The sequence below is a fragment of the Dunckerocampus dactyliophorus genome, chromosome 11, assembly GCF_027744805.1.
Source record: "Dunckerocampus dactyliophorus isolate RoL2022-P2 chromosome 11, RoL_Ddac_1.1, whole genome shotgun sequence".
Taxonomy (NCBI): domain Eukaryota; kingdom Metazoa; phylum Chordata; class Actinopteri; order Syngnathiformes; family Syngnathidae; genus Dunckerocampus; species Dunckerocampus dactyliophorus.
Window position 1 is genome coordinate 18,860,570 of NC_072829.1, and position 27,427 is coordinate 18,887,996.

General features: G+C 40.5%; 2 protein-coding genes across 7 annotated transcripts in view; one reads left to right on the forward strand and one right to left on the reverse strand.

Moving 5' to 3' along the window:
- LOC129189515 (moesin-like) overlaps nt 1–27,091 on the reverse strand; it is a 41,954-nt gene extending 14,863 nt beyond the window's left edge. The window contains exons 1-10 of one of the 6 annotated variants that reach the window (XM_054791254.1): nt 27,078–27,091; nt 9,156–9,236; nt 6,525–6,600; nt 3,260–3,307; nt 3,005–3,088; nt 2,848–2,943; nt 2,575–2,697; nt 1,216–1,367; nt 1,043–1,126; nt 809–955 (exon numbers count right to left, since the gene is read on the reverse strand). In XM_054791254.1, coding sequence (XP_054647229.1) covers nt 809–955; nt 1,043–1,126; nt 1,216–1,367; nt 2,575–2,697; nt 2,848–2,943; nt 3,005–3,088; nt 3,260–3,307; nt 6,525–6,533 — 743 coding nt within the window. In that variant the 5' untranslated portion in view covers nt 6,534–6,600; nt 9,156–9,236; nt 27,078–27,091. Of the gene's footprint in view, nt 1–808; nt 956–1,042; nt 1,127–1,215; nt 1,368–2,574; nt 2,698–2,847; nt 2,944–3,004; nt 3,089–3,259; nt 3,308–6,524; nt 7,698–9,155; nt 9,881–27,077 lie in introns of those variants that run through there. The other 5 variants (XM_054791255.1, XM_054791256.1, XM_054791259.1 and 2 more) reach the window with 5 other exon arrangements.
- On the forward strand, nt 7,902–17,187 carry zc4h2 (zinc finger, C4H2 domain containing). The gene is made up of 5 exons (XM_054791261.1): nt 7,902–8,119; nt 11,061–11,232; nt 11,425–11,597; nt 12,932–13,094; nt 16,566–17,187. Exons 1-5 carry the CDS (start codon nt 8,067–8,069, stop codon nt 16,677–16,679), a joined length of 675 nt encoding a protein of 224 aa, XP_054647236.1. The 5' UTR covers nt 7,902–8,066; the 3' UTR covers nt 16,680–17,187.
- Nucleotides 27,092–27,427: the final 336 nt, after the last annotated feature.

Here is a 27,427-nt window from a genome sequence, read left to right on the forward strand (position 1 = left end):
GTTTTTGAGGCTGACGGTGTGATCATCAGTCAAACGGCAGCTAATGGAGCCACGTGGTCACTTGCCCGTATGCGCATGACAGTCGGAAGGTTAAGGTAATAACTGAAATTAACTGAATTCTGACCAGTGGAAGTTATCATAAATAAATTTCAAAATGTAAAATGAATCCATGTGATCGGCTGATTTCAGTCCTGGATGATCAGTATTGGAATCGGCAGCATAAAACCTGGTCGGAGCATCCCTATTCCTGTTAATGCTTTAATTAACTCGGCCTCTGATCGGATGCTTCATCATTTTATGACGGTAAACATGTAATGTTCCTCAACTTGTTAACCATGTCCGAAACAAACAAAACCATTAACTTTACCATAACATCATTGCTTATCAATCCATAAAGTGACCTTTGATCTTCCAGAAAGTGTTGCATGGATTGGGTCACAAAATAAGCAGCACATTTTGTTCTTTGACTGAGTATAAAACTGGGCATGCTTATTGCTGCTGGGGTCATGTGCAGCTGAAGAATAAAAATAACGTTTTTCATGCACAATAGGATTACTGTGAATATTATCTCTAAGCTTTGACAAGGAAGATCTTCACCAACATGGAAAAACACATCCAGTGCCGACAAGCAACCCATTTCATTTGTGCCAAAGCTGTTAACCCAACACAGTTCAAATTAATCTTAATTACACAAAAACAAACCTGGGTAATTTCATCAAATGTGCTCATAATTCTAACACTGTTTCAGAACTAGTGTGTGAAAATGCACCTCCCGTTTATAATCATGCCTTCTGAATCGAAGACCTACTTGTCCTTTTTGTCATATATGTTGAGGCCCAGGGCATCCACTCCCAACCAGAGCTCCGTTCCTTTCTTGTTCTTGATGCTGAAGTAGTTGATCCCATACATCTCTAGATCCTGGGCTATCTTCAAGTACTCCACTATGGCGTCCTCCCTGTGATGAAGAGTCATGTCATGTGCTGTGAAACACCTGTTTGCAAGTCGGTATGTACTGACTTCCTGAATCACTGGGCTGGGTTACCTCAGCATTCCCTTGTGCTCTTGATGCCACACTTGGATTCTTTCCTCCCACTCATTCTTATTCAGTTTGTGCTGCTCTAAAACCCTGGTTTTATCAGTAAAGGCGACACACCGGTTAGAATTCAGATGACGGAATAAAGTTAAAGTTTGTTATCCAGAGGATGGACTAGCCACCTTTGGGGCAACAGCTTTTCTCTTGTTAGGTAGCCTGGTACATGGTAGTCTTTCCTGAAGTCTCCATGTTTGACCTGGACCGAATAAGAGGCCAACAGCACGGCGGTCTCAGGTGGACAATAGATGTCATCATTTAGGATGCTCTCTTTAACCTGAATGACAAAGAATTAGTTATCTCATGTAGAATTACAGTTGATCCACGCACATATGCGATTCAGCCTTCAGAGGTGCGCAAATTTCCTAATGTTTCGTCAAAAGATCATTTAAAAAAATAGGAAAATATATAATAATAATAATAATAATAATAATAGGAAAATGGGAAAATAGGCCGTTTTTTTCAGCAGAAAACATAAGATTCACCCTAAGTCGGTACTAATTAAAAAATATGTGATAATAAATGTAAAATTGCACTGCATACATGTACCACTGTTAATAAAGCCCACAATTTTACATGTTTATTGCGTCACTGATAATGTTTTTTTTTTTCAAGCGTCCTTGAACACTCCATAGTTGTGTGCGGTGACTGTCTACACCCTGACTCAGATTGCATCTGTTCACCATTCATCGTGAGTACTTATATATTTTATAATTTAAATGCATTTAATAAGTGTCTGAGGCCTGTTCAGGGCTTAATCCTGGATTGCGCATTTAGCTTTTATCTTGCCAACTTCTGTCATAAGTGAACAACGGCTATTGAAGAGAGAGGGTTCTGGAGGTGAATCTAATCTAATGCTTACAACCGTCACTTTTATTGTAAATGTTGATCCAAATCAGAGGAGAACCTCAACAGCACTAGGTTTTGGAGCAGGCCATGTGTCAAAAATTGATATTTTTATGAGCGTATCAATTACTTGTGGATTTTTGCCATTCTCTGGTCGGCTTGAAATGTAACTCCCATGAAAAGTGGGGATCTACTGTATTTATATTTATTTAAGTCAAAAAATTGGTCCTAACGTTTACTTAATGAACCTGAAACTGTTTTATGTGTACATGAACTCCCTCATGGAAATCCTGAGAGAATTAACAAGCGTGCAACTCATGGTGGAACCCCCAGAGGTTGTTATGGCATATGTTTTGATTGAGATGCCTGGTTTGTCTATGCATCCACAGGGTACTACTATTATGTAAGGCGGCATTTTTTTACATATAAAACTAGTTTAAAAGGTTTTTCAAGCTTAAAAAAGTGTTGAAATTATTCCTTTAATATTGTTATAAGTGTTTTGGAATACCTTAAAGGTGTCAACATTTTTTTTAAAAATGGTATAACTTTCTTCAACGTACAAATGTACAAGTACAGCTAACAACTGCCATCGTGATGTTAACTTCTCTTGGTTATACTGTATTGTATTCCTCACTAACCTGCAGAAAGAAAAGATGCTGTGTTGCCTCCTGGATGAGTTCTTCTGCAACATCCTCAGGGTAAAACTTGGCCCTGAACTTAATCAACAACGGGTTGTGTCTCTTCACATCTTGAGCTGTCACCTGGGATCAGCATCCCACAGCAGAGGGATTCATGAAGAAAGCAGCTAATTAACCTCGATGGATTGACAAAATCATTATCGCTGTTGGATCTTTATTTAGGAGCATTTGTCAAGGGTGGAGTTTGGGTGACAACGTAAACTTTTTCCTCACCCTCTTGTTGAGCTTAAGCCAGGTGGAAAATCCTTTACTGTCCTGATACTGCAGACCGAAGAACCAAGTTTCCCTCAGCCCGATTGTCTTCACTATCTAAACACAACAACGTCATCACATGACTGCTTAGCAAGGGTGTATGATGAGGTGAACATACCTGATCAAAAAGCTGTTTGCCAGTGGTGCTGGGCAGGATGGCAAATTCCAGCTCAGCGTCCATGCTCGTAACTCGAACATTTATCTGCCACAAAACACAGACATGACGTATTTGTCACTGAAGAGGCTTTGAGGAACACAAAGAGCAACAAATGGGTGGAAAAGAAGACTACTTATTTTCTACCTTTTTAGGCTCTTTGACACTAAATTTGTTGGTTCTCGGACAGAAAAAAAGACCAAAAAGAGGTTTCCTTACATTCTTCTGTTCAACCAGGAGCATCCAATCACAAGAGGTTGGTGGGGACTACAATCAAAAAAATGAAGCCCACAGTATATTTTAAATGTGAGTGAAATAATTCTATAATGCAACTAATAATAATAAAAATGTCAAAACTAGGGGTGGGATGAAAAGAGGATTATCATGATGTAGCGGCATATTTTACAATATTGTATGGATGCACCCTCATACACAGTGGTGTGGAAAAGTGTTTGCCCCTTCCTGATTTCTTATTTTTTTGTATGTTTGTCACATGTAAACGTTTTCAGATCATCAAACAAATTTAAAGATGAGTCAATGACAACACAACTCAACACAAAATGCAGTGTTTGAAACTTTTTATTATTCAGGGACAAACAAAATCCAAACCTACATGGCTTTGTGTGAAAAAGTGTTTGCCCCCTCATTAAAACATCATTTAACTGAGATTAATTGAGATCTACAAGTCTGCAAAAGGTTATAAAGCCATTTCTAAAGCTTTGGGACTCCAGCGAACCACAGTGAGAGCCATTATCCACAAATGCCGAAAACATGGAACAGTAGTGAACCTTCCCAAGGGTGGCCAGCCAACCAAAATTACCCCAAAAGCTCAGCGACGATGCATCCAAAAGGTCACAAAAGACCCAACAACAACATCCAAACAATTGCAGGCTTCACTTGCTTCAGTTAAGGTTCATGACTCCACCATAACAAAGACACTGGGCAAAAACGGCCTTCATGGCAGAGTTCCAAGACGAAAACCATTGCTGAACAAAAATAACATTAAGGCTCATCTATATTTTGCCAGAAAACATCTTGATGACCTTGACCCCAAGACCTTGGGGAAAATGCTCTGTGGTCTGACGAGGCAAAAGTTGATCTTTTTGGAAGGTGTGTGTACCATTACATCTGGCGTAAAAGTAACGCCGCATTTCAGAAAAAGAACATACCAACAGTAAAATATGGTGGCAGTAGTGTGATGGTCCGGGAGTGTTTTGCTGCTTCAGGACCTGGAAGATTTACTGTGATAAATGGAACCATAAATTCTTAAGTCTACCAAAAAGTTCTGAAAGAGCATGTCCAGCCATCTGCTCGTGACCTCAAGCTGAAACGAAGTTGGGTTATGCTGCAGGACAATGATCCAAAACACACCCGCAAGTCCACCTTCGAATGGATGAAGAAAATCAAAATGAAGACTTTGGCGTGGCCTAGTCAAAGTCCTGACCCTCCAATGTGGCTGAATTTAAATTCTGCAAAGATGAGTGGGCCAAAATTCCTCCACAGCGCTTTAAGAGACTCATTGCAAGTTATCGCAAATGCTTGGTTGCAGTTGTTGCTGCTAACGGTGGCCCAACCAGTTATTAGGTTTAGGGGACAATCGCTTTTTTCACACAGGGCCATATAGGTTTGGATTTTTTTTTTCTCCCTTAATGATAAAATGTTTCATTTAAAAACTGTTGTTATTGACTAATATTTAATTTTGTTGGATGATGTGAAACATTTAAGTGTGACAAACTAAGGATATCAGGAAGGGGGCAACGTCAGGAAGGGGGCAAACACTTTTTCACATCACTGAATTCGATTTTGAATGACGCAAAACAATGTATGTGCAGTTGTGCGCTTCATGACAATGTTGATTTTTCCTTATTCTCCTTCATGTACTGGTAATTGTGATTATCGATACAACCAATCAAAACAACATTATTACGGCGTGCCTAGGCTACCATCACCAGATTTGTTGTTTTAGCAATACAGTGGATACCAAAATTTGCTGATTTTTGGTAAAAAAAAAATATTTAGATATTTTTAGTTATTTTTAAAAACACATCTCATTCACCATAAATTGGTAAAAATTCATAAATATGTAATAATACAGGTCAAATGTACAGCAGACCACTGTATGAAAGCACACAATTTTTACATGTTTATGTCGTTATGCTCCACAGATAATGTTTTTTGTCAAGTGTTGAGATTTCGCACATTGTTTGGTGGTCTTTCAATGCACCATAGTGGTCTGCTGTGAGATGCAAAAGATTGTTTGGCTACAGAAGCACTAGCTTTGACAGTCAATCCGGCCTCTAAACCTGCAGCAAGATGAACACAAACTAGTAAATTATATGGAATTACAACTGGAAAGCAGTGTCGATAAACATGGCTTTGAGAAACGCCTTCTCTAACCTGCTAGCCTCCAGCACTGGTCTGACAACCAGGCTAAAGGCTACACCGTGACTCTGCCATCTGTTAATCGATCATCTTACATTATCATTCATTAATGGGAAGTACCTATACATTATATGCTTTAAATGTGTTTAATATGTGTGTAAGGCATATTTCGGGTTCAAACCTTGATGATGTCGCAAGTGAACAATGGCAACGGAAGAGCGGAGTGGAGGGTTCTGAATATAATGTAATAATTACTTTCATTGCAAATGCTGATCCAAAATTGGAGGAGGGGCTTTATGGGCTTCTCATTTGCTTACATTTTTTTTTGCCATTCACCGGTGGTCCCGGAAAGTAACCCCTGTGAAGCGGGATTCAATGTCCACATTGAATTACATTGTCACTCAATAGAGCACAGACCTCCACCCAGGCCAAACTGTTAAGTGTATTCGTGTGTGTTTGTCCATCTGTTCGTTAGCTACATCCTAGCTCATGGAGGATGACGAAACAGAAGGGCGGAGCCATTATGATTATGGGGGTGGACCATTCTTTGCATGCCACTCAAATGGTAATAATACATTTCTGTATCTGCACCTTTATCCAGATCCTCTCCAAAATGTACAGTAATTGATTTGTCCTTGGCCCGTGTTGCCCCCTTCTACAACATTTACTTGCCATTTGTTGTACTTTTTGGTGCAATCCTGCTAATTGTGTTTGTTCTACTCTTTACTTCTTACTGTGTCAAAATGGCTGCTGTGAGTACAATATATACATAAACGCTATTGCAGAAAAATATAAGCGCACAGTTATCATAATACTATAGGTGTCGTTTGCATAATATGCCATTGTGACTTCCTCTACGATTCCCACCCCTAGTTAAAACACTGTCACCTATTTAACTGTGTATGCAGAGATAAAATGCAACTTTTACTAGAACAAAACAGCAAAGAGGAACATTTTTTTTGCTCCATCCCTGCTGGTCCCTTCTGTCAACAACAATAACCATAACGATCATAAAAGTATTGCAAAATTCATCCACTACACTGTTACCCCATTTTATATTTCCTCCAATATACAAACTAAACAATAAAAAGTTGCTACTCACCGCTGACATTTCTCTTTGTTGTTTTCTGTAGTCTGTAGCGAAACGGTTCTTCTGTGTGCCGCTTGTCGCCTTTTCTCTGTGGAGTCATATGAAACCGCTTGTAATACCAACAAGGATTAGCGTGAGTTAGAAAGGACCATTGTATTGTTCCCAAGTACTTCTCTCTAATTTAATCCAAAGGCAGCCTCGGGCCCACGCGTTGCTGAAAGCAGCCTTCATCTGAGATCACTTCTCCTCATCATGTTTTGACTGTGTATCACTCATCTTGGATCACAGCTTTACCTGCCTAAACAGGCGAGTATGGCCGCACGTGACGTTGTGTATTCAACACCGATTTTGCTTTAAATATATACTATGTGTGGTGTATTTTATCCATAAAGATGTTTCCACATCACACTACAGCCCAGATCGGTGTGGTTTCCAGTTTCATCACAAAATGATCACAGTGATGATTCCAGTATCAGTATCGGGTCGATATGCGTGTGATGACATCCATGTTTTTCAGTTTTCTTTTATGTTTTTTTTATATTTATCTGTGGGTTTTTTTTTTTAGTTGTGTTAGCATTATATTTCTAGATTGTGATCAGTATTTCCTTCGGGATTGCAATCTATTTGTGGTGGTTGGTAGGGAGGGGTGGGGGGCAGTCGATCCATCCACCCGTTTTCTATACCACTTGTCCTCACAAAGGTCGCGAGGGTATGCTGGAGCCTATCCCAGCTGGCTTTGGGCGAGAGGCGGGGTACACCCTGGACACAATTCACACATGGTTCCGTTTAGAGTCGGCCATCTTTCAACAGACTACAGACTGGCTGAGCAGTGTGCCGCTGCGCTTTCTTACCTCGGTGGAAGACAGATTGAAAAAGTAGTTCCCACCAGCCCCATATCATTTAGACAAGATCTCAGCCATTTCATGACTTTTCCCGTGTTCCTGTCAATGATATACATTACCTCAAATGACTGAAGTATCAAAGTATCGATGTTTTCATTTGAGAATCGATTTTAGAGCATTAAAATATGCTATCGGAGGTGTCGATATTTCCATACCGATCCGCACATAACTAATTTTTACTCACTGAGAGATGTCAGCTGCTTAACTTGTAGCTAAATAGTGTAACTGCAAATGTAGTTCTACAATGACTCAATAAACATTATACATTGTTTCGTACAATGTCATTAAAAACCTAGCTGTATCATTTCTGTAATATTTTCATACAGTGTCAAATCTGATTAGATTGAGTAATAAAGTCTAACTAATAATAACATGACAAAATAATATATTAAAAACTACCTATTTACAGCATACAAATACTTAAAATACAATAGTTACACGTTCATTACTATTTTGTTTAGACTACTTCCTGGGCCGTCGCACACGTCACACGTAGCCACAACCAATCTAGCGTCTTTGGCCACAGCTTCACCTTGCGGGAGCGCGCTCGCGTGCACAGTCACGCCGACTATTGTTTTTTTTATATCAACAGGGAGACCACCGGCCGACACGACAGCACCAGCTGGGCGACCACTGCTGGGATTTCTTCACCATGACAGACGAACAAGAAATCATGTGCAAATTAGAAAACATCCTGGAAGTCCGGTAAGGCTGGGAAATGAGTAATAAAAACACACGCCGGTTGCTAGAAAAAGGTCAGCGAATGCAACACAAAGATGAGCCCCCACTGGCTGCTTTGTTACCCTGTTAGCTAACATTAGCTCACAGCGGCAGCGGAGCTACGGACCGGCTTATTTTTCATCAGCAACACTTGTATGCATGTAAATACACGAGTACGCATGGGTTGTTGCTGATATGTACTTTATAATCATACGCTCCCGAGCATCCTAGATGTGCATAAAAATTCCAGATGTGGACTGCCTAGCAATGCTGTGGTTGAGCTAGCTAATTAGCCAGCAGCAGTCTGTCAATTTCTGTTTTCTATACTGCAATCCAGCAACTGTGCACACAAATTTAAATGTACAAGCAATGCTTTTCATACACTATTTGAAGAAATGTGTTTCCCAAACCTCCACTTGCTTTGTTGCTTCATGCTAAATCTTACTGATATTGTGCAAAAACAGGTTTTGACTGATACTGTGTGTTTAATATCCTTATTAAGTGTATTGCAGTGATGTAGCACTGGACTGCTTTGCACTGCGAGGCGTTTATAAGAAGAATGCTGAGCCACAGTGTCCTAATCTCAGTCTCATTGCTTAATAAGGCATTATGTATCATCTGTTATATATTTACCAGTATATGTTTACCTGTAAATCTCTTTGTGATCGACGATTAAAAGACAATATATTTTATAAACAGAATGATTTGATACAGTGTACAAACAATTTGATTCAATTCTACTATTCATTTAGTGCTTTTAATTTGATGTTGTTGGAAGCTACTTAATGTAATGTAAAGTGCCTTTATTGTGAAGGCCGGAAGTGTGTTGTTGGCAGTCGTCTTTCCTTCACGTTAAAGCTTTCACAACTTCCGTGGTCATCGTAAAAAGACAACACAACACAAAATGAATAAATAACATTACATTACATACATTATAACTACAGTACTGCCCTCCTGTCACACATAAAGCAATCACGGTGGTCATTCGCGCCCCCCCCCGCTCTTGCACACATCGGCCCACCTTTTTTGGCGTTTGTCTCCTTTTGTTCTTTTTTTGGGAGTCAACTTCGGTTGGCAGTTGTGCTTTACTGTCAACTACGGGCTGTAGTGCGGAGCAGAAGTCTGTCAGCAACAAAAAATATTCAATAATAAAACAAAATTGGCAAATGAACTGATTGCACATGCACAAAGAGATGAAAAATGTACTCAAAATGTCTCAAATTTTAGTTGCAAAATGCGACCATTTAGTCACAGCCTTGATACAACGTAGTCTGTATGAGGTGGTGGTCGTACGACCACCGTTTGCTGGAATTGTTGCCCCACGCACTCTGCAGAGTGTAGGCCAAGTTTACATATATGCTGTTTGGAGCTACAGTAGATTACATCATTGACATGCATTATCGCGATATGGAGACAGAACGGAAATATCTATCGTAAGTCCAAATTGATATTGTTTCTATTGCATATTGTTTGTATCGCCCTTTTCTAATAGGAAGTGAACACATTTTTAGTTCTTGTTGTGACACAGCGAATGGGTAGCAGTGTTTACCACTAGACAGTAATCTACAGTACAGGCCAAAAGTTTGGACACACACAATACCACCACATGGTCCCAACCCCATTCATAAGGCAAGAAATTCCACTAAGTAGCCCTGACAAGTCACACCTGTGAAGTGAAAACCATTTCAGGTGACTACCTTATGAAGCTCGTTGCGAGAACACCAAGGGTTTGCAGTGCTATCAAAACAAAATTATTAGACATAAAATATATGTTTAAAATATAAGACCTATTTAGGGTTATTTCACACTTTTTGGTCAAGTACATAATTCCACACGTGTTCATTGTCATGAAAAGTCATGAAAGTCATGAAAATATGGAAAACGCATTGAATGAGAAGGTGTGTCATCGTCTAATTTGCATAACTGGCTGTGACGCTTGTGCATGGAATTTTTATGGATGTTGTGGGAGACAAAAAAAGTGAGCAAGAAGATGAAAAGCAAAAACAAGCCTGTTTAGGAATACAAAATGAACTTTATTATGTCAGTTTTTTGCTGCAATTGGCTGGCGACCAGTCCAGGGTGTACCCCGCCTGGCGCCCGAAGTCAGCTGGGATAGGCTCCAGCATACCCCCGTGACCCTAATGAGGCATAGAAAATGGATGGATGTCACTTTTTTGTGATTATTATTGTTATTATTATTTTTGTGATTATTATTAGTAGTAGTGGTAAGATGGAGCCGCCCGTGATTGCTTTCAGAGGGGGGGCACACAGCAGGACACACTGCTCGTTGAGAAGAGCGACATATACTTTCATGTTAGTCACCAAAAGTGGTAAGCAAAACCAGAAAAGGTCTAGACGTTTTTTTGAAAAAGGCAATCTAGAGGGGTCCGAATACTCGCAAAATATAGCGACAAAGCCATTAAGTTGACAACACTGATCCCTCCTACGACGTCTTCTTATTCTCTGGCGTGTTAAGAGTTTCAGTGCTATTCACTGTATGGAGTTGTACTGACAAACTACATTCACAGACAGTCCCGTTATAATGTGTTTATGAGTGAGGGCGAACAGGTAGTGTCAAGTCTATTTGTGGCGGGCCGCCTCAAATGATACTGTATATGGGAACCGCTGGGTAGGATTAAATAAGCTCTGCTTCTTCCGACTGTAAACACGTGATGCACCTCAATGTAACGCATGTTGGATATGAACTGAACCATCACCATTTGTGTCATGTCACTAAATAAAGATATAGGAAAAGAGATGCAGTGCAGATCCATACAACTGCGAAATGCAGCCACAATAATAAAAAATGCTGTTAAATGAATGGGCAGTGTCATAAAAGCTCAGCATTGTTGCCATTGTTAAAGACGACACAGCTCTCGTCTTATGTGCACCTAATGCGTACTTTAATGTTTCATATTTACAACAGGAACAAAACGATCCAGATGCAGAAGATCAAGTCTCGCCTGAAGATTGAGTTTGAGGCCCTGGAGTCTGAGGAGAAGCATTTAAAAGAGTACAAGCAAGAGATGGATCTTCTGCTGCAGGAGAAGATGGCCCATGTGGAAGAGCTGCGGCTAATCCATGCAGATATCAATGTGGTGAGTTTTAATGTCACAATTACAGAGAAGCACTCTCGTTATAGCAGAATCTTTAATTTACTTTCATATGAGTAAAAAACAAATAAATTAGATACAGGCAATGCATTTGCAGTGTCATCACACTGGCATTTCCATGTCATTCATTTTGTTGTTTATGCTGTCTATTTTATATGTGTTTTTGTGTTTCCACAGATGGAAAGCACCATCAAGCAGTCTGAAAACGACCTGAACAAGTTGCTAGAAACAACCCGGCGCCTGCACGATGAGTACAAACCTCTGAAGGAGCACGTTGATGCACTGAGGATGACTTTGGGTCTACACAGACTCCCGAACCTGAACGAAGAAGAGGAGAAGCTCTCTTTGGAGTTAGTATGCTGTATACACACACATACACACACACATGCAGGTGGTTCTTGGGTTACGAACAAGTTCCGTTCAGGTCTTATTTTATTAGTTTTAAAATGGTTTTGTTTTTAGTTGTGTACAGTTAAATTCTTGTTATTTTTAAGTCCGAATCTGGCACCTTTAGTAAGAATGGTTGTGCAGTCAGTGCTGTATATAATACTGTGGCCACTTAAGTTATACATCGTTAAGACGGACAGAATTTCTTAATTCTGCAAATCAGTGTAAGCACGCTGTTTGACCAGGTCCGCGACACGGCCCAACTTAATGCTATTTTCCAAACAGTTCCACATAAAATGACATGACGGGCATTGTAAGCCGCAAGCCTTGAGCTTGACACATGCGGCATTGACTTATTAATCACTTATCTGTGAGTGATCATTGTAGTTTACAGTAGGTGTTTCTAGATAAAGGTTATTGGTTAACAAAAGTGCTGGCGATCATTACCGGCGTCTACGTTGTACTTATTATTTTGAAAAGGTGTTCCTAATGTGGAATTTAGTGTAGTGTAGAATGTAGTGACCTTCAAATCTTGGTCTCCACTATTATTTCCTGTAGGTTGTCAGACTCATTAGCGGCACTTCTTATTGTGAGAGAAGTCATTCTGGAGTCATTTTTCAGGAAGTGCCTGCCGTAATTGTATTTGAAGGTGTTCAAATAAACGAAATCACACCTCATAGGCCCTTTGGGTGTTAGATACATGTTCAAAAACTCCCCGGGAGAGCACAAAATGAGCTTGCAGTTATGGAAAATCAGCGGGAAATATCAACGAGGACAAGAATACACAGTTTTATGAATTTGCATTGGACATGGACTATTAAGGTGTGTTGTGTTAATAGCATGCTTTCATATATGGTACGTTGATGGATATCATGGTTGCAGGAAAGCCCACCCATTAGATTTGTTCTTCAATGAATGCACACTCCCATCACAAACCTATTCTAGGCGATAGAGAACATAATGAAATCAGATCTCACTTTTTCTCTTGGTTTTTTTTTGTTGTTGTTGGTTTGTTTGGGGGGGGGGGGAAATGGGCCAGTGAGGCATAAAAACCAAGGCCGAATTTCTTTCCCAGCTCTCTCCGCCCACACACACACACACACACACACACAGACTAACACCATTACTATGACTATACCAAACTTTGGCTCAGTGTTGTACATTAATAAAAAAAAAAAAAAACACGCTTGAGCTTGTTTCTTTTGATGCTGCTGATGTTTGATGAGATGGGCTTTGTGCTACGCTGCAAATGAGACTCACAGGCAGCCCCGCTCTCGTCTTTCTTTGCCTTCCACAGTTACTTTGAGAAGCAAAAAGCAGAGTGGCAAAAGGAGCCACACGAGCCCGCTATCCCAGAATCCCTTGCTGCAGCTGCAGCGGCGGCCCAGCAGCTTCAGGTGTCCCGAAAGCAAGACGCCCGCCAGACAGCCACCTTCAGACAGCAACCACCACCAATGAAGGTATCATGGATGCGTGTCTTAAAGGCCCAGTTCAGAACAATAATAATACCTTGGATTTATATAGTGTCTTTCAAGGGACCCAAGGACACTTTCCTTGTGTGTGTTTCGTCTGCTTATGCGTTATTTGGGTTGTGTCGCTCTGATTCTCTGCACAAAAATGCTACTTTCTGGAGAAAAAGGTAACTGGTTTGATCCTCAGGTGTTGAATACGTTGCAACACATTTCTAGGATATTTCAACACATTTCATTCTACATTCCAGCTTCAGCATTCATACGCAGTTTCTACTGAAATTGCTTCATCTAATTACAGTTGAAGCTGGATTTCCACTGCAAGGTTCAAGTTCAAAATTTCAATCGCGTAAAGAAAAAAAACCCTCATGAAATCGGATGTCCTCAGATCGGACTTTAATGTCTTCCAAATGTGGATAAAAGTCAGATATGGATCTAAGGCTACGTCCACGTTCAATTCCGATTTTTTTTGCTCACATGTGAAGGCGTGTTTTGCCATGCTTACCGAGACTTGGATAAAGGTACTCACCGATCTAGGCAAAAGCTCTTCTTGTCATCCGAAAATTGTTTTTAAAAAGTGTCAGTAAAGTGGCTCACGGCAGTGCCCCAGCACCGACGTGTGTGTGCTCCGACGTCCACCCACATGCTCCTCGGAACACACGTTGCAGCACAAACTGCCATAGGCCAAATTATTTCCCTCTTTTTTCTTAATTTGCTACACAGGATCATTTGGTGCAGAAAATATTGACTCCCATTGCACAAAATCCTTCAAATTGACACAAACGCGCCAGGGAGAGCACACCCGCTGCAGCAATCTTTACTTACGTAAAAACACAGCAATGCATGTGACGTCGTGCTTTTGCGCATGCACGTCACTTCCCGGACACTTTGTCGCATTTTTTTTTGGTAATGTGAACAACCACATCAAGAAAATGTGATTTTAACATAAAATGTGAATTGGGCATCAGACTCTGCAGTGTGAACGTAGCCTAATATGTGCAGATGCAACTGTTGCATGAACAGACAGATGGGATATACACTCATGATCAACATTTTAAAACCATTTTTTTGCAAGAATTTACATGTTGCACTTAAGGAGGTTTGAAGTAAAGTTTCAAAATGCAAACAACAATTAAAGTGAAACAGGCTGTTCATCAGCTGATCAAACCACCCCTGAAGTAGAAATAAAATAGTCCAAAAAACGTGAACAGTTGACAGTCTTACTGCATCCAATCTCAGCAGCAATGATGTACTGTGAGAGGCCTTGCTTATGCAGCTCAACAGTTCGACCGCATTCAAAAAGAGAAAGCTTTTGTACCTTTGCCATGAAAAGATCATGAGAAAATGACATTGAATCCACATTTTTGCCAAGATTTTGTCTTTTAAAGGAAAACTGCACTTATTTGGAATTTTGCCCATCATCTTATGTGAAACATGAACTCACGTCTTTCCCTTTTCAGTGCGTTCCAAAGAGAGAAAAACAGTTAGCATGAGGAAGCTAACAATGAGACACACCTATTTTGACGAGAAAGGCTTAAAAAAAAAAACTCCAACGGTTTCATGGCATGCCATACTTTTACAACTGCAATACTTTTTTTAACGTATTTTGACAATTTTAAACGTTACTGGAACTTCTTTCCTGTGCACACTGATTTCACACTTAGCGCTACATCCGTCAACAACAGCAGCGTATCGTGTGAGTATATGTTTGCAACTACTAATCATGGCAGATTTTCTGAGAGCCGCCAAGGCCGACTATTTTGGACCTTACCTTTTTGAGCCGGAATATACAAAGGATGAGCTACAGTTTTTAGAAGTTGAGCCCACAAGAAGAGAGAGTGAAACTTCGTAGCAGATGGCGGGCAAGTTATTACGCCGGCATCACTTGGTGGTGTAAATGTGGAGTTTCCCAAGCCATGCTGACACATCGAACTAAGAATTGTTAGCGCTAACAAACCCTGCAGTGATAGAGAGAGAGACTTTCTCCACCCACCCAAAATAAACTGGAGAGGACGCCCCAGACCAGCTGGACAAGATGAACAACTGTCCATCGAGTAAGTCACCATGAGATTAATTCTGATACATGGAGCACATAGCGTATGATATCACAACACAGCCCATCAAGCCGTGTATAAAACAAAACATGAAATGCGGGCTAATATGCATCCATCCATTTTCTATGCCGTTTCTCCTCATTAGGGTCGCGGGAGTACGCTGGAGCCTATCCCAGCTGACTTCGGGCGACAGGCGGGGCACACCCTGGAATGACACCAGCCAATCGCAGGGCACATCGAGACAAACAGCCATTCACACTCACATTCACACCTATGGACAATTTAGAGTCGCCAATTAACCTAATATGCGTGTTCTTGGAATGTGGGAGGAAACCGGAGTAAAACCCACGCATGCATGGGGAGAACATGCAAACTCCAAAGGGAGATTCAAACCCAGGTCTTCTAGATCTCCTGACTCTGACAGTGTGGCCAACATGCTAACCACTAGACCACCGTGCGGCCCCTGTGGGCTAATACTTTACAGATAATTTGGTTGTCTATTCATAGTTGTTCATATGCTTGTTCGTGTTTCCTAACCAGTACAAATTGGTGTCCTATCGCATTTGAGGTGCTGCATCACTACGCCAGAAAAATAGTTCTTTGTGTTAGCTGCTACAATGACAATGGTTTATATACAGGTCAGTTATGTAAATAGAAAATTGTTTTTTGCAGTTTTTTTGTTTAGGGCTTTATAGTCGAAATAGGTGTGTCCCGTGCATTGTTAGCACCCACATGCTAGCTGATGTTTTTCTCGAGAATGCGTAAAAAAGAGAAAGACGTGTGGTCATGTTTCACATAAGGATTGTGGGCAACATTGTGCAGTTTTCCTTTAAAGGCTGTGGTCTTAAACTTTTGATCAGCTGAGGAACAACATATTTTACTTTAATGCTTGTTTGCAATGAATTGCTTACTCTTTAATTTTTTTTTTGTCTCACTCCCATTTCTTCTTTTAGCATTTTGAACCACGTAGAGCCTCCTTAAGACCCAACGGTGCAAAATGTACATATCAGTTGATCATGTAATTTTGATCAGGAGTGCATATAATTAATGTATGACATTTTTGAGCTCAGTCAATCTGGACCAACTAAGCAGTATGTAATGTTAAACAGTTTCATAACTTATAATTGTTGTTGCTGCCCTGCGGTAATGCTGCATTTTGGGTATCCTTGCTGTGGGTTGTTTAATGAATCTAAACACGGTGATATGTGATATGGGCACCACACTGAAATTGGGCACAGAGACAAGCCTTAGGGTATGTTTATAAAACAATGACAATTGTAATTACCTGTAACGATGACCTTTTTCTTGCATTAAAAAAAAAACACGCTTTTGTCATGTAAACAACGGTCTCGTGAAAATGACGCATCAACCTTACACCTAAGCACCGCCTCCTGTATTCCCACTCTAGGCTTGCCTGTCGTGCCACCAGCAGATTCATCGCAACGCTCCTATCTGCCCCCTGTGCAAGGCTAAGAGTCGCTCACGCAACCCAAAGAAGCCCAAGAGGAAGCCAGACGAGTAGACTCTACTCGCTGTTTACAGCCAACTGGCCCAGGTCGCTGATCCAGGATCAGTCATGCGCACAGACGCGACAGCTCAACGCATTAGGACAACTTTAATTAATTGTGTTATTATTACCTTATTCGCTTTCAGTCAACACTGAACCAGGATCAGATCATATTGACGTTGTGCGTTTAATATGTAACTGTATGACTTCATTAGGTTTATTAGCCCCCGTCCCCCAACTGTGTAACTGCAATAACTGTCATTTTTATCTTTCATGTTTACTGCCTTAGATACTGTACTGTATTATACTCTTTGCTTTTTATTTCTGTACTTGCATGCTTCCTCGGTATTGTGATTCGTGGCAAAAATAGGTTTCATTGCTACATTAAGTTAAATAATGTTTTAATGTTTACAGTGTTTAAGTGACCACACTCCTCCATGGGGTAAAAAGTCCAGACTCATTTGCTTTAAATTGTGTTTTAATACAGTGATATGAAAATAAATGTCTTTTTTTTTTGTACAGAGCAGGTTTGGACTGAGCATGTTTATTTCCTGTTTTATCCATCAGGCTGTGCCATAAGAGTTCTCAAGTTCTTTTTCTGGTAGCAATGCTCCAAGACACGTTGTGTGTGTGTGCACTGTTAAACACTGGTGCATGTATGCTTCTTTCACCAGAAGCAAGAAGACAACACACACACGTAAAACAGGGTGGTCACATATGGATGGTGAAAGAAAAATAACTCAGTTGGACTTCTGCCAAGGCTGAACAATTCTAATTTGCATCCACAGGGTAAAGTAAATATTACATGCATTCAGCCTCATGGAAGATCCTGTTGCTTTTGCCATGTGTCCAAAGTCTTGCAGCATGACACAATCGGATTAACCTCAGACATAACTACACAGACACTCCCAGATTGCAGAACTCCACCCAGGCTGGCTGTCCTGTCTGCAGTCCAACATGGTGCCGATGGCGTCATCGTCTGGGGCTGCATGAGTGCTGCCGGCACTGGTGAGCTTCGATTCATTGAGATCAAACATGATTTTCAACATGTTCAGTGACATTCCGAGGTAGACCAACATGGTAAAGAGTAGGGGGGTCACAAGATCTCGCGAGATTAAAAAGTGGCAAGCTTTCTCGTTTGCAGAAAAGAAGTCTGGTAAGAACGGGGCAGCCAGAAGCCAACAACGTTGAGTGCTTTATGCACACTTTAAACCCTGCAATCCAACCTAACTTGGTGTTCCAAGCATCAGCCTCAGTGAGTGATGTGTGGCTGTTCTTTCCATCGGAGTTGCACAGCTGCGGTGCTCGTTAATATCCGAGCAGAAGCTGTAGTAATTCTACATTTGATCAAACTTACTGATGAGCTATGATATCAAAACACGTAGATGTTCGGACGTGTCTGCACCATTAATCACCATCAACATTAATAATTGCAGCACCGGGTCTGCTCGGAGAAGGTGTCCAACTACAGTGCACCATGGCGGCCACAGCAGGTGGCTCCATCCGCGGAGCGTGTGTCCGACATGAGAGCATTCTGCGGCGACCATAACTCCACTTCAAAGCACACCTCATACGTAGAGGAGATCCATGTTGACAATTTAGCAGTGTGGTCGCTATATTTAGCGAGTAGGGGTGCACATTAAAAGTGGAATACAGGGAGTGTTTCGTAATTAAATGCAAGCGGTCAACAAAAGAGAAGTCTTCCCCGTTCGAGGATCTCCACCTCTGATCGTGCTGCAGCAGTGCAATGCTGGTCTGAGAACTTTAAAACCTCCACAATGCAACCCAACAGAGACAGACAGAGTTTGGAAGCACTACTCCTTCACCTGGAAGCACCTTGCCTTGCGGGCCTAACACACACTGGTGTCCAAAGTGTGGTGCTGGGGCCATTTGTGGAACGTGGCTCATTGCAGAAAATAAAAATAAGATAATAATAACAGACAGTGGGAATTGCCCGTGAGAAAATATGTGTCACAAACGCCGATTCCACAACTTTACAGAGTGAAAGACGACAAATTAAAGGAAATATTGCTGTATTATGATATTTATTGTTATGACATACAGTCAAACCTGTCTTAGCGGCCACCTTTATAGAAGGGCCACCTGCCTATAGCAGCCACTGAAAAATCCCCCCCAGCAAATTTACATGTTATAGACCCTGTGTATAGCAGTCACCTGTCCAACGCAGCCAGCAGCCACCCATTTTGTCTTCCTTGGTCAATATCTGACTGCATATAGCAGCCAAATTACCAACTCAAGTAGAAGCTTCATGCACGAAAAAGTTTTGTTTTTCAATCAATGAAGGCGTCGTGTGTAGACTTTAATTACTGAGTCCTAGCTCAGTGACAATCATTCACAAGATCCACACAAACTGTCAGTTGTTCCGCATAAAAAAGCCGTCTTCTTTTGAGCTTGCTATTTCCTGGTCAAACATGTAACTTTAAGAGCATTTGCACCAAAACATTACCGCAAAGTAGGCTGGGAACAGGACGTGCTCCCAGCGACGCTACAATAAAAAAAAAAACACATATGCTAGCATGCATGCGGCAGCGGGAGCAAAACTGAGTTCGGTTGTACTTAACTGAAGTATTTTATCAGTTATCAGTTATTATTAAGCCTCTAGCTTCCTTTTAGTAAGTAAAAACCTTGACTATGATTGCACTACATTGTCATGTAGACCTACAAAGTACACTTGGAAGAACAAGAGGTGAATAAATGTATTGCAACTGATGTGAAACTGATGAGGGGTAGGATTAAATAAGATTTGCTTCTTCCTACTCCTTTTTGGACATGCAAAATTGTGAATTGTACTATGTGATGTGCTACAGTTCGACTCATGCATGTTCAGGATTAAAACCATGAACCATGATAATAACAAGCCTAGTAGTGCTGTACAACTTTTATCAGCAGTCCACAGTGCCATCTACTGGTCAACATTATTATTATTATTTTTTTTCCCTTTTTTTCCTCTACTGGTCAACATTCAAACTGGACGCCAACCTGTCTATAGAGGCCACCTGTCTATAGCGGCCACTTTTGCAGACTCCCTCTAGTGGCCGCTATAGACAAGTTTGACTGTATTGTCATATCAGTGGTTTATGTGGTCTCAAAAAATGTAGACATCATCATCATCAACTTTATTTCAGACACATGCATGGTCCATAGAACAATGAAAAACAAAACAGAAACACACAAACAAAAAAGAAAAATTAAAAATGGCTATCTCTTGCTATATAAATTAAGGCGCCAGTGTTTCCACAAGCTAGAAAAGAACCTGACTGAGCTTTGTACAGGGTTGGTCAGTACACATATGATGCTGTTTGCAGAGGATGTTAACCTACACATACATCTGTACATGAGGTTTCGTAACACAGCAGCACAAGTTGGCACAGCAGCCTGGACAAACATTTGACTGGCACTAGTCCAGCGGGGCACCTTAAGCAGCATCCTCATGCCATCATTGTATGCCACCTGAAGCTTATGTATACTGCTTTTTTTATAATGCTGCCACAAGTGGGCAGTATACATAGGAGTACAATATGCTTTAAAAAGTGCAGTTTTAACAGATACTGAACACATAGAAAACTTACGAACAAGCATATTAGCTTGTGCATATTGCATACAACACTGTCTATAAATGTCTCTATCATCTGTCAGGTCAGCGGATATATAATGGCCCAAATATTTCACCTCATCATAGACTTTTAACATGTTATCTGCCAGTGAGAAGTCAGGGAAAATTAATTTCATATCCTCTTTACTCCTGACAATCATGATGTTACTCTTTTCTGAATTATATTTAATATCAAAGTCTAGGCCATACTGTGAACAAACCCTTAACAGCTGCTGTAGACCAGCACTGTATGGACAAAAGATCACTAAATCGTCAGCATACATCAGGTGGTTTATGGTAGTATCACCAACCCGGCAGCCAGTCCTACATTCATTCAGCAGCTTAGATAAATCATCCATATACAAATTAAAAAGACAGGGAGACAAAATGCTGCCTTGTCGCACGCCGTTACCAACATGAAAGGGGGATGATACAGAGTTTCCCCACTTAACAGATATAGATTGTTGAGCATACCAAAACACTAACATTCTTATTAAATATTTTGGGACACCCCTATTATACAATTTGTGAAATAACTTTTCATGATTTATATGGTCAAAAGCTTTTGAGGCGTCAATAAAGCAAACAAAAATGGTAGTATTGTGTCTGTTGTACAGATCCATAATCTCCTTTAAGGCAAAAATGCACATATCTGTGCCAAGCTTGGATTTGAAGCCAAACTGATTATCAGATGTCATGATAAACTTCTCCATTCTATTCAACATAGCCCTTTCCAAGACCTTTGATAAGGTACTTGTCAGAGCTATAGGACGATAATTATCTTTACTATTTATTTTTCCAGCTTTATTTTTCACAATGGGCACTAAAATAACAGACAGTATAGACTTTGGTAAGGTACCATGAATTAGAAACCCAGTAAAACATATTGCTAGCAGAGGATAGAGTTTTCTGCTGGCGAATTTTAAATGCTCAGTGGATATCTTGTCTACACCACAGGCCTTATTATTACTGAGCTTCATCACAATCTCATTGACTTCTTGTACAGAAATAGTCACATCTTCATCTTTGTCTACATTGTCCACCACAAAGGAATTACTTTTGACACAATTAAACAGCTCATAGTAATGTTTCTGCCATAACTGAGTGATTTCGTCTGGTCCGTTTGCCCCACCAATATTTGTTGGTAAAGATGTTTTAGAAGTGTTCAATCTTTTGATTTCTCTCCAAAAGTCAATAAGACTATTGTTTTGTAGTTTTTTTGCGAGTGAGTCTGATCTCAATGTATTTTCATTCCTCTTAATAAGTCGTAAGATATATTTAAAATTTGCATTTGCCTGTTTCTTATAGTCAAATAAGGTACCATGCTTAGGTTTTCGTGCTTCAACCCACAGTTTGAAAGCTCTTCTGGCCTCAGCATGAAGCTCTTCTGCATATTCATTCCAGCCTGGCCTGGCTTTATATTTTTTCGTTCCATTGAGAGACTTACTTGAGATAATAAGAGATTTTACAATTGTCTCATACAGGGAGCACAACTCAAGGCCATGTTGCGCATTCTTACAATTCATATCACGACATGTAACTGTACTTTTTGGCAATTCAATTTTACTCAATAAAATATCAGACTGGGTACGGTAAAGGTGAAAGTCTTGCTCGGTCAAATTGGCCCAATTTATTTTCCTTTCTTCTGGGTTGTCACTCACAGGCACGACAGCTGGTAAATTGCCCATATTTATGGATAGAGAAAATGGTACATGATCAGATGTTGCCAACTCATAATTGATCCTGATGGCCTCTATAGAGTCATGTGCATCTTCAGTGCAGATGCAGTGGTCTAACCATGATGTTGACAATATTGTTAAGCATCAATTTGTGCAACAATAAACATTTCCAAACACACCAGCATGGTTTTGTGATTCCATCAAATAAATAAAAGTTTGTTTGTCCACCCAGAGAAAAATTTGACTCCTCAAAGCTTGCTAAGATGCTAAAGTGCTTGCTAAAATGTTGGTCATATGTTTCTCCTGATTGAAGAGAAATACATGTAGGTGAGGCATGCTGTCATATGTTTCATTGTACTTTTCTTCAATTTAATTGTAAAATCTCGTCTTGTCTCGTTTTTGCGGACCCAATCTTGTGGATGGTCTCATCTTGTGAGTTGGGTGTCTTGTGGCACCCCTAATAAAGAGCTTTTTTTCTTTTTACTGATCTGGGACTCACGAGTACTCATCTCTGTTAACCATTTGCTAAATCAAAAAAGGAAACCAGATAATATGTCGCTAATTGTGCAACTGTTACTCTAACTGCATTTGTATGAACCTGTGGAAAAAGCAACAGATCTGGTGTTTGCCTCAACTCGACTCTCCTTTACCCTTCCTGCTCGAGCCGCATCACAGCTCGAAAAAACGAACAATTCACTCGCTCGGCCCTCGAGTTTCACTCACTTACGGGTGCAATTTGTTGAGCATGTGCGAATTTCTGCACGTGCGCTGTGTGAGAAGACAGTACAGAGTACAGTAATCCCTCGTTTATAGCGGTTAATTGGTTCCAGACCCGACCGTGATTAGTGAGTTTATGCTGAATAGAATTCCTTATTTATAAATTGAATATTTTCATAATTAGAGCGTACAAAACCTGTTTACAACCGTCTAAATACGTTTTTTAAGCATTATTAAAGCCCTGTTGATATTCCAGCAATCAAGTCTGGTGCTTGTGTGTCATACCAAACATTACAGTAACAATACTGACACATAGTGACCAGTGTAGAACACTACATAACATCACAGCATCTTTGACTGCATCTTCTGCATGGCTTATATTTGGATTTTAGTTCATTTAGCCATTTTATGATTGGAAATGCTTTATTTAGGCAAAAAGTACATAAAATTTGCTTAAATATGCATTTTTTTAATACTAATAATAGGCCATATTCAACCAGGAAACAGCATGACTTATTGATATATTTGTGAAAAACTGTGATAGAGTGAAGCCGTGAAATTTGAAGCGCAACATGGCGACGTATTGCTGTACCCGATTCACTTGAGTGCAGTGACTCCTAAGAATTCGAGTCATTAAGTTTCCCATCATTACTCCAGACCTGAACCCTACTGAGCACCTGTGGGCTCAATCAGAAGTCGGAAGAGAGCAACGTGTGTAACGTCCACCAGCTCAGAGAGAAAGAGTGAAAGCGGATTCCAGTGACAACATGCGCAGCTGTGGTGAGTTCCATGCCCAAGAGCATTAAGGCAGTGCTCACACTAAATATCAACACGTAGGGCCCATTTTGGATATTTTCGTTGTGAGGTACATTCACCTATCACCTGACGTCAGCTGGGATATGCTATAGGTGGATAGGATACCCTTCGAATGCGATACAGAAAACGGATTTGCACATTGGACAGTCAGGTGGGTGTGGCCTGCATATGAAATATGAATAAATATTAGACTGCACCACAGCATTGTTCTTTACATTGTACAAAGCCTGTCATGTGTGCTGTATCTGGGAAAAGGACAGCGAGGTCCTGCTAAATGAGTTCTTGTAGTGTTTTTGTCACGGTAACCCCTCATTTCATCTGTTGCCAGGGCAACTCCACGTTCCTTCGTAGTTGCTAAGGCGACCACAGGTTGCTGTGACCCGCATATTTCCACAAAGTAGTTCCTCCCAAACCCAGACAGGGGCATTGGAGGGTGATGAGGTGTTCTTGCATGCATGCTTCCGAGATAAAATAAAAAAAATGCTATCCAGTTTAATAAATTGGAGTAATATACTGATGTCTACAAAACAACAGTGGAGAGGATTGGACCGCGGCCATGGCTCATGGGTGTATTTAGTCTGTCTTTCAGTGTCTGGTACGGCAATTGTGTCTTTTTTTATGCCTGATAAAAGTTTTCAAGGCCACAGAAGGCTGTTTCTCCTCACACGGGCCACAGTGGGAAACAGACGGAGCTCTACAGCCCACAGCAGAAAGAACGTGAAGAAAAGGCCAGAATGGTTTACTTGGAATGGTCTTGTCAGTCATAAAATCACACAAATGAGCGAATCCTCAACCTTCGTCCTTTTCTTCTTGACAGTTTGGACCCTCAGCATTAAAACGACTTCACTCCCGGATCCTTGAGACACAAGGTCAACGGCGGGACGGGGGGGAGCTTGTGGAAGGTCACACAGACGGTGTGTCGTCTTCACTCGTCCACTGCGGTTTGTAAATGTGACTCACACTCTGTCTGGAAGGTCTTTGCCCTCACTGGGGCCTCACACGGCTGCTGGTGAGGTCAAGCCAAGGACACCAAAACTCTTCTGCTGCAGTGACTTCTATGGGTTAACTTATCTTCCATTCTATGCTGTCTGGAAACGAGGGGTGGGCGGATCGATACAAATATTGATAGCATTGATACCACGTAGTGGCCAACCTGTCAACGTTTGCATTTGGAAATAAGGGAAATCTTCGAGAAAATAAAAGAAATTCCCACTGCCAATGTGCTGCGTCACTCTGCTCGCAGACTGCTGTTGCTCAAGCGTGAATACCGTCACCATTATCACCTGAAATACCAGAGAGGATTTCTTTTTTTAATGAAAGTTACAATACGGGAAATTTACAGGAAACTACTTAAACGGGAGGGCGACAGAAAAGATGGGCAAATTATGGGAGTTTCTCAGGGAAAAGGATGACTACTGGATCGATACCAGCGTGATGAAATCAATATTGTTCGGTGCTCTTCTTTATTTTCACAAATAGCTGTATTTTTTGTGTGGTTCATATTGTGACATTGTCGATATTGTATATATTTGTTAGAGCTGTCAAATGATTAAAAAATTTAATCAAGTAATCACGGTTTTCAAATGAATTAATCATGATTAATCAGCATTTGCAACTATGTGTGAAAGATGCCCATTTTTACGGTATTTTATGAAGAAAAAGGGAAACGACAGGACACGATTATACTGTATATACAGTATATTTACTGTATATGTATTAACAGCTCCAAATAAACTGAAAATGTAACTCAAGCTAAAAGATTCCACCAGTCTCAAAATCCATTTGCCTAACACCAGGGGGCTTGTAAAGGGGAGGAAGTTAGGACAATTCCAAGGGCCCTGACTGACAAGGGCCCCAGTAAATAGGTAAATAATTTTGCTGTCTGGTTGTGATTTTCCAAAAATATATAGTCAGAAAATTATTAAAACAATCTCCTGTATATGGTAGCAACAGTTCAACATCCACATTGACCCAAAGTAAACTTATTATATTATATATTATATTATATTATATATTGACTGAGCACCCCACCCCTATAGCTACATAAAATGGTTTGGTCCACTACTACCTTCACCGTGCTTTGTAGCTGCAGCAGGTTGCCTGTCAGTCTGCAGTTGTGGCAGCGCAGAGTGAAACAATGCTGCTAGTGCCTACTAAAATAAGTGAGTGAAAAAGTGAGTGAAAAAAGGAAAGAGAGAAAGGTGAGAGAAGAAAGGCAAACGAAAATGGTGTCAATATGTGACCCTTTTTTTGTAGCCTAGCCAGTCTGAGTGTCGTGGAAATGAACCTGTTAGCGTAATGACATAAGCTAGCAAAGTGTTAGCATGTTGTGTTAGCCTACATTTCACTCCTTTTTAACCAACATTTAATCAGCGCAGGTAAATGTTTAGCATGTATTATTAAATCAGTTGTCCCGCCCCCATTTAACAACAGATGAGTCAGCAGCAGCCCAGTCTCCCCATAACTTTACCCCTCCCTGTCCCAGTGAAGAAGGTGAGCAACACTGTGTTCAATGACACGTCACTTAGTATCATTGCAGGGCGTCTGTGGGAATTACACACATAATGATTCCATTTGAACTTTAATTTCTTGTTGGCAGATTTTAAAGTTAATGTTCTGTATAAGTATGTTTGTTTTTTTAAGTCTTTCATAAAAGTTAAAACCATTTAGGAATTTTACAATTAAAATTACAGTAAGCCTGTAAAAGATGGCCTTTAGCACATTTGTTATGTTCTCTTGCATCAAACAGTGAACTGCATGCTTTATGCAGACTGTTGCATGGACAACTCACTGGCAGTAAATATTACACTGGTAGAATTGAACAATAGCAAGCAACACATTTACAAACCTTCAGAGTTGGAGTAATAACCATCTTTAATAGTAGCACAGCATGTGATACACACTTCAACCGCGTTATTACGAGCCATGAAGAGCTGCGTTCAAAGACACCAAGTAAGTAAGTTGAATTCATATGTTTTGAGTGTAGATGTATTTTCTGGGATTTCCGAGCATCCTTAAATAAACTTCTGTCGTAAGAGTTACATTAGTGACTTATAAGAATATCCGCTTATTGTTTTTCTTTGTCTTTCTGTTTATCTGGCCACGCATACACACGTAGTAAAGAGATTCTGGTGATTTTCGGAGCATTCGTGAACGCATCTCGCATCTGTTGTCTGGTGACAATGCGGAGTAGAGACAGTAGAGACACTGAACTCTATACTACTGGAAGGGGTGTCACAGCTGACCACATGAAGCCATTGGTCGGCTATCTTGCTTCACCCAAAAAAGCACACACACACACACACACACACACACACACACACACACACACACACATGTATCTTCATTCACTATTTACTACTACTACTACTTATTATGGTTCGGTATAAAAATTAACACGAGTTAACAAAAATTCCATTGAAACAGAGTAAATTTACTAGACCCAAACCTCAAAATTTCCCTCCAGTTTAAGGTTTTTCCTACCTCTACGGTGTGAAACTACAATGCATAGCAACTCAATTTCAGTGTTCACAAGGTATTTGTTATGATAAGGATCTACGTAGTATGAAAGTTAAATGCAACGCATACCTTTAGAAGATGATCAGGAAAGTCAAATATTGTTGGAACTGCATTTTGTCATAATCTAACAGTCTGGCCGGTCCTGTCGAAGTTCTCCTCGGTGAAATGACTTGAACAGAGTTGCGATCTGGCTGCAGGAATCCACCTGTCTCGCCGCATATTCACTGCCCATTGCTTTAGAAGTTGAGCATTGCAGTGTGGAAATCTAAAGAAGAATAAGGGGTAATTTACAACTACTTAGATGAAAAGATGCTTACAGATTTAAAGTATCTTTTTTTTTTTAAACTATTTTTATTATTTATAAGCATTTACCTACCTGTGAAATGTAAGTCCCTTCTCGCGATTTTCACGAGTATCAC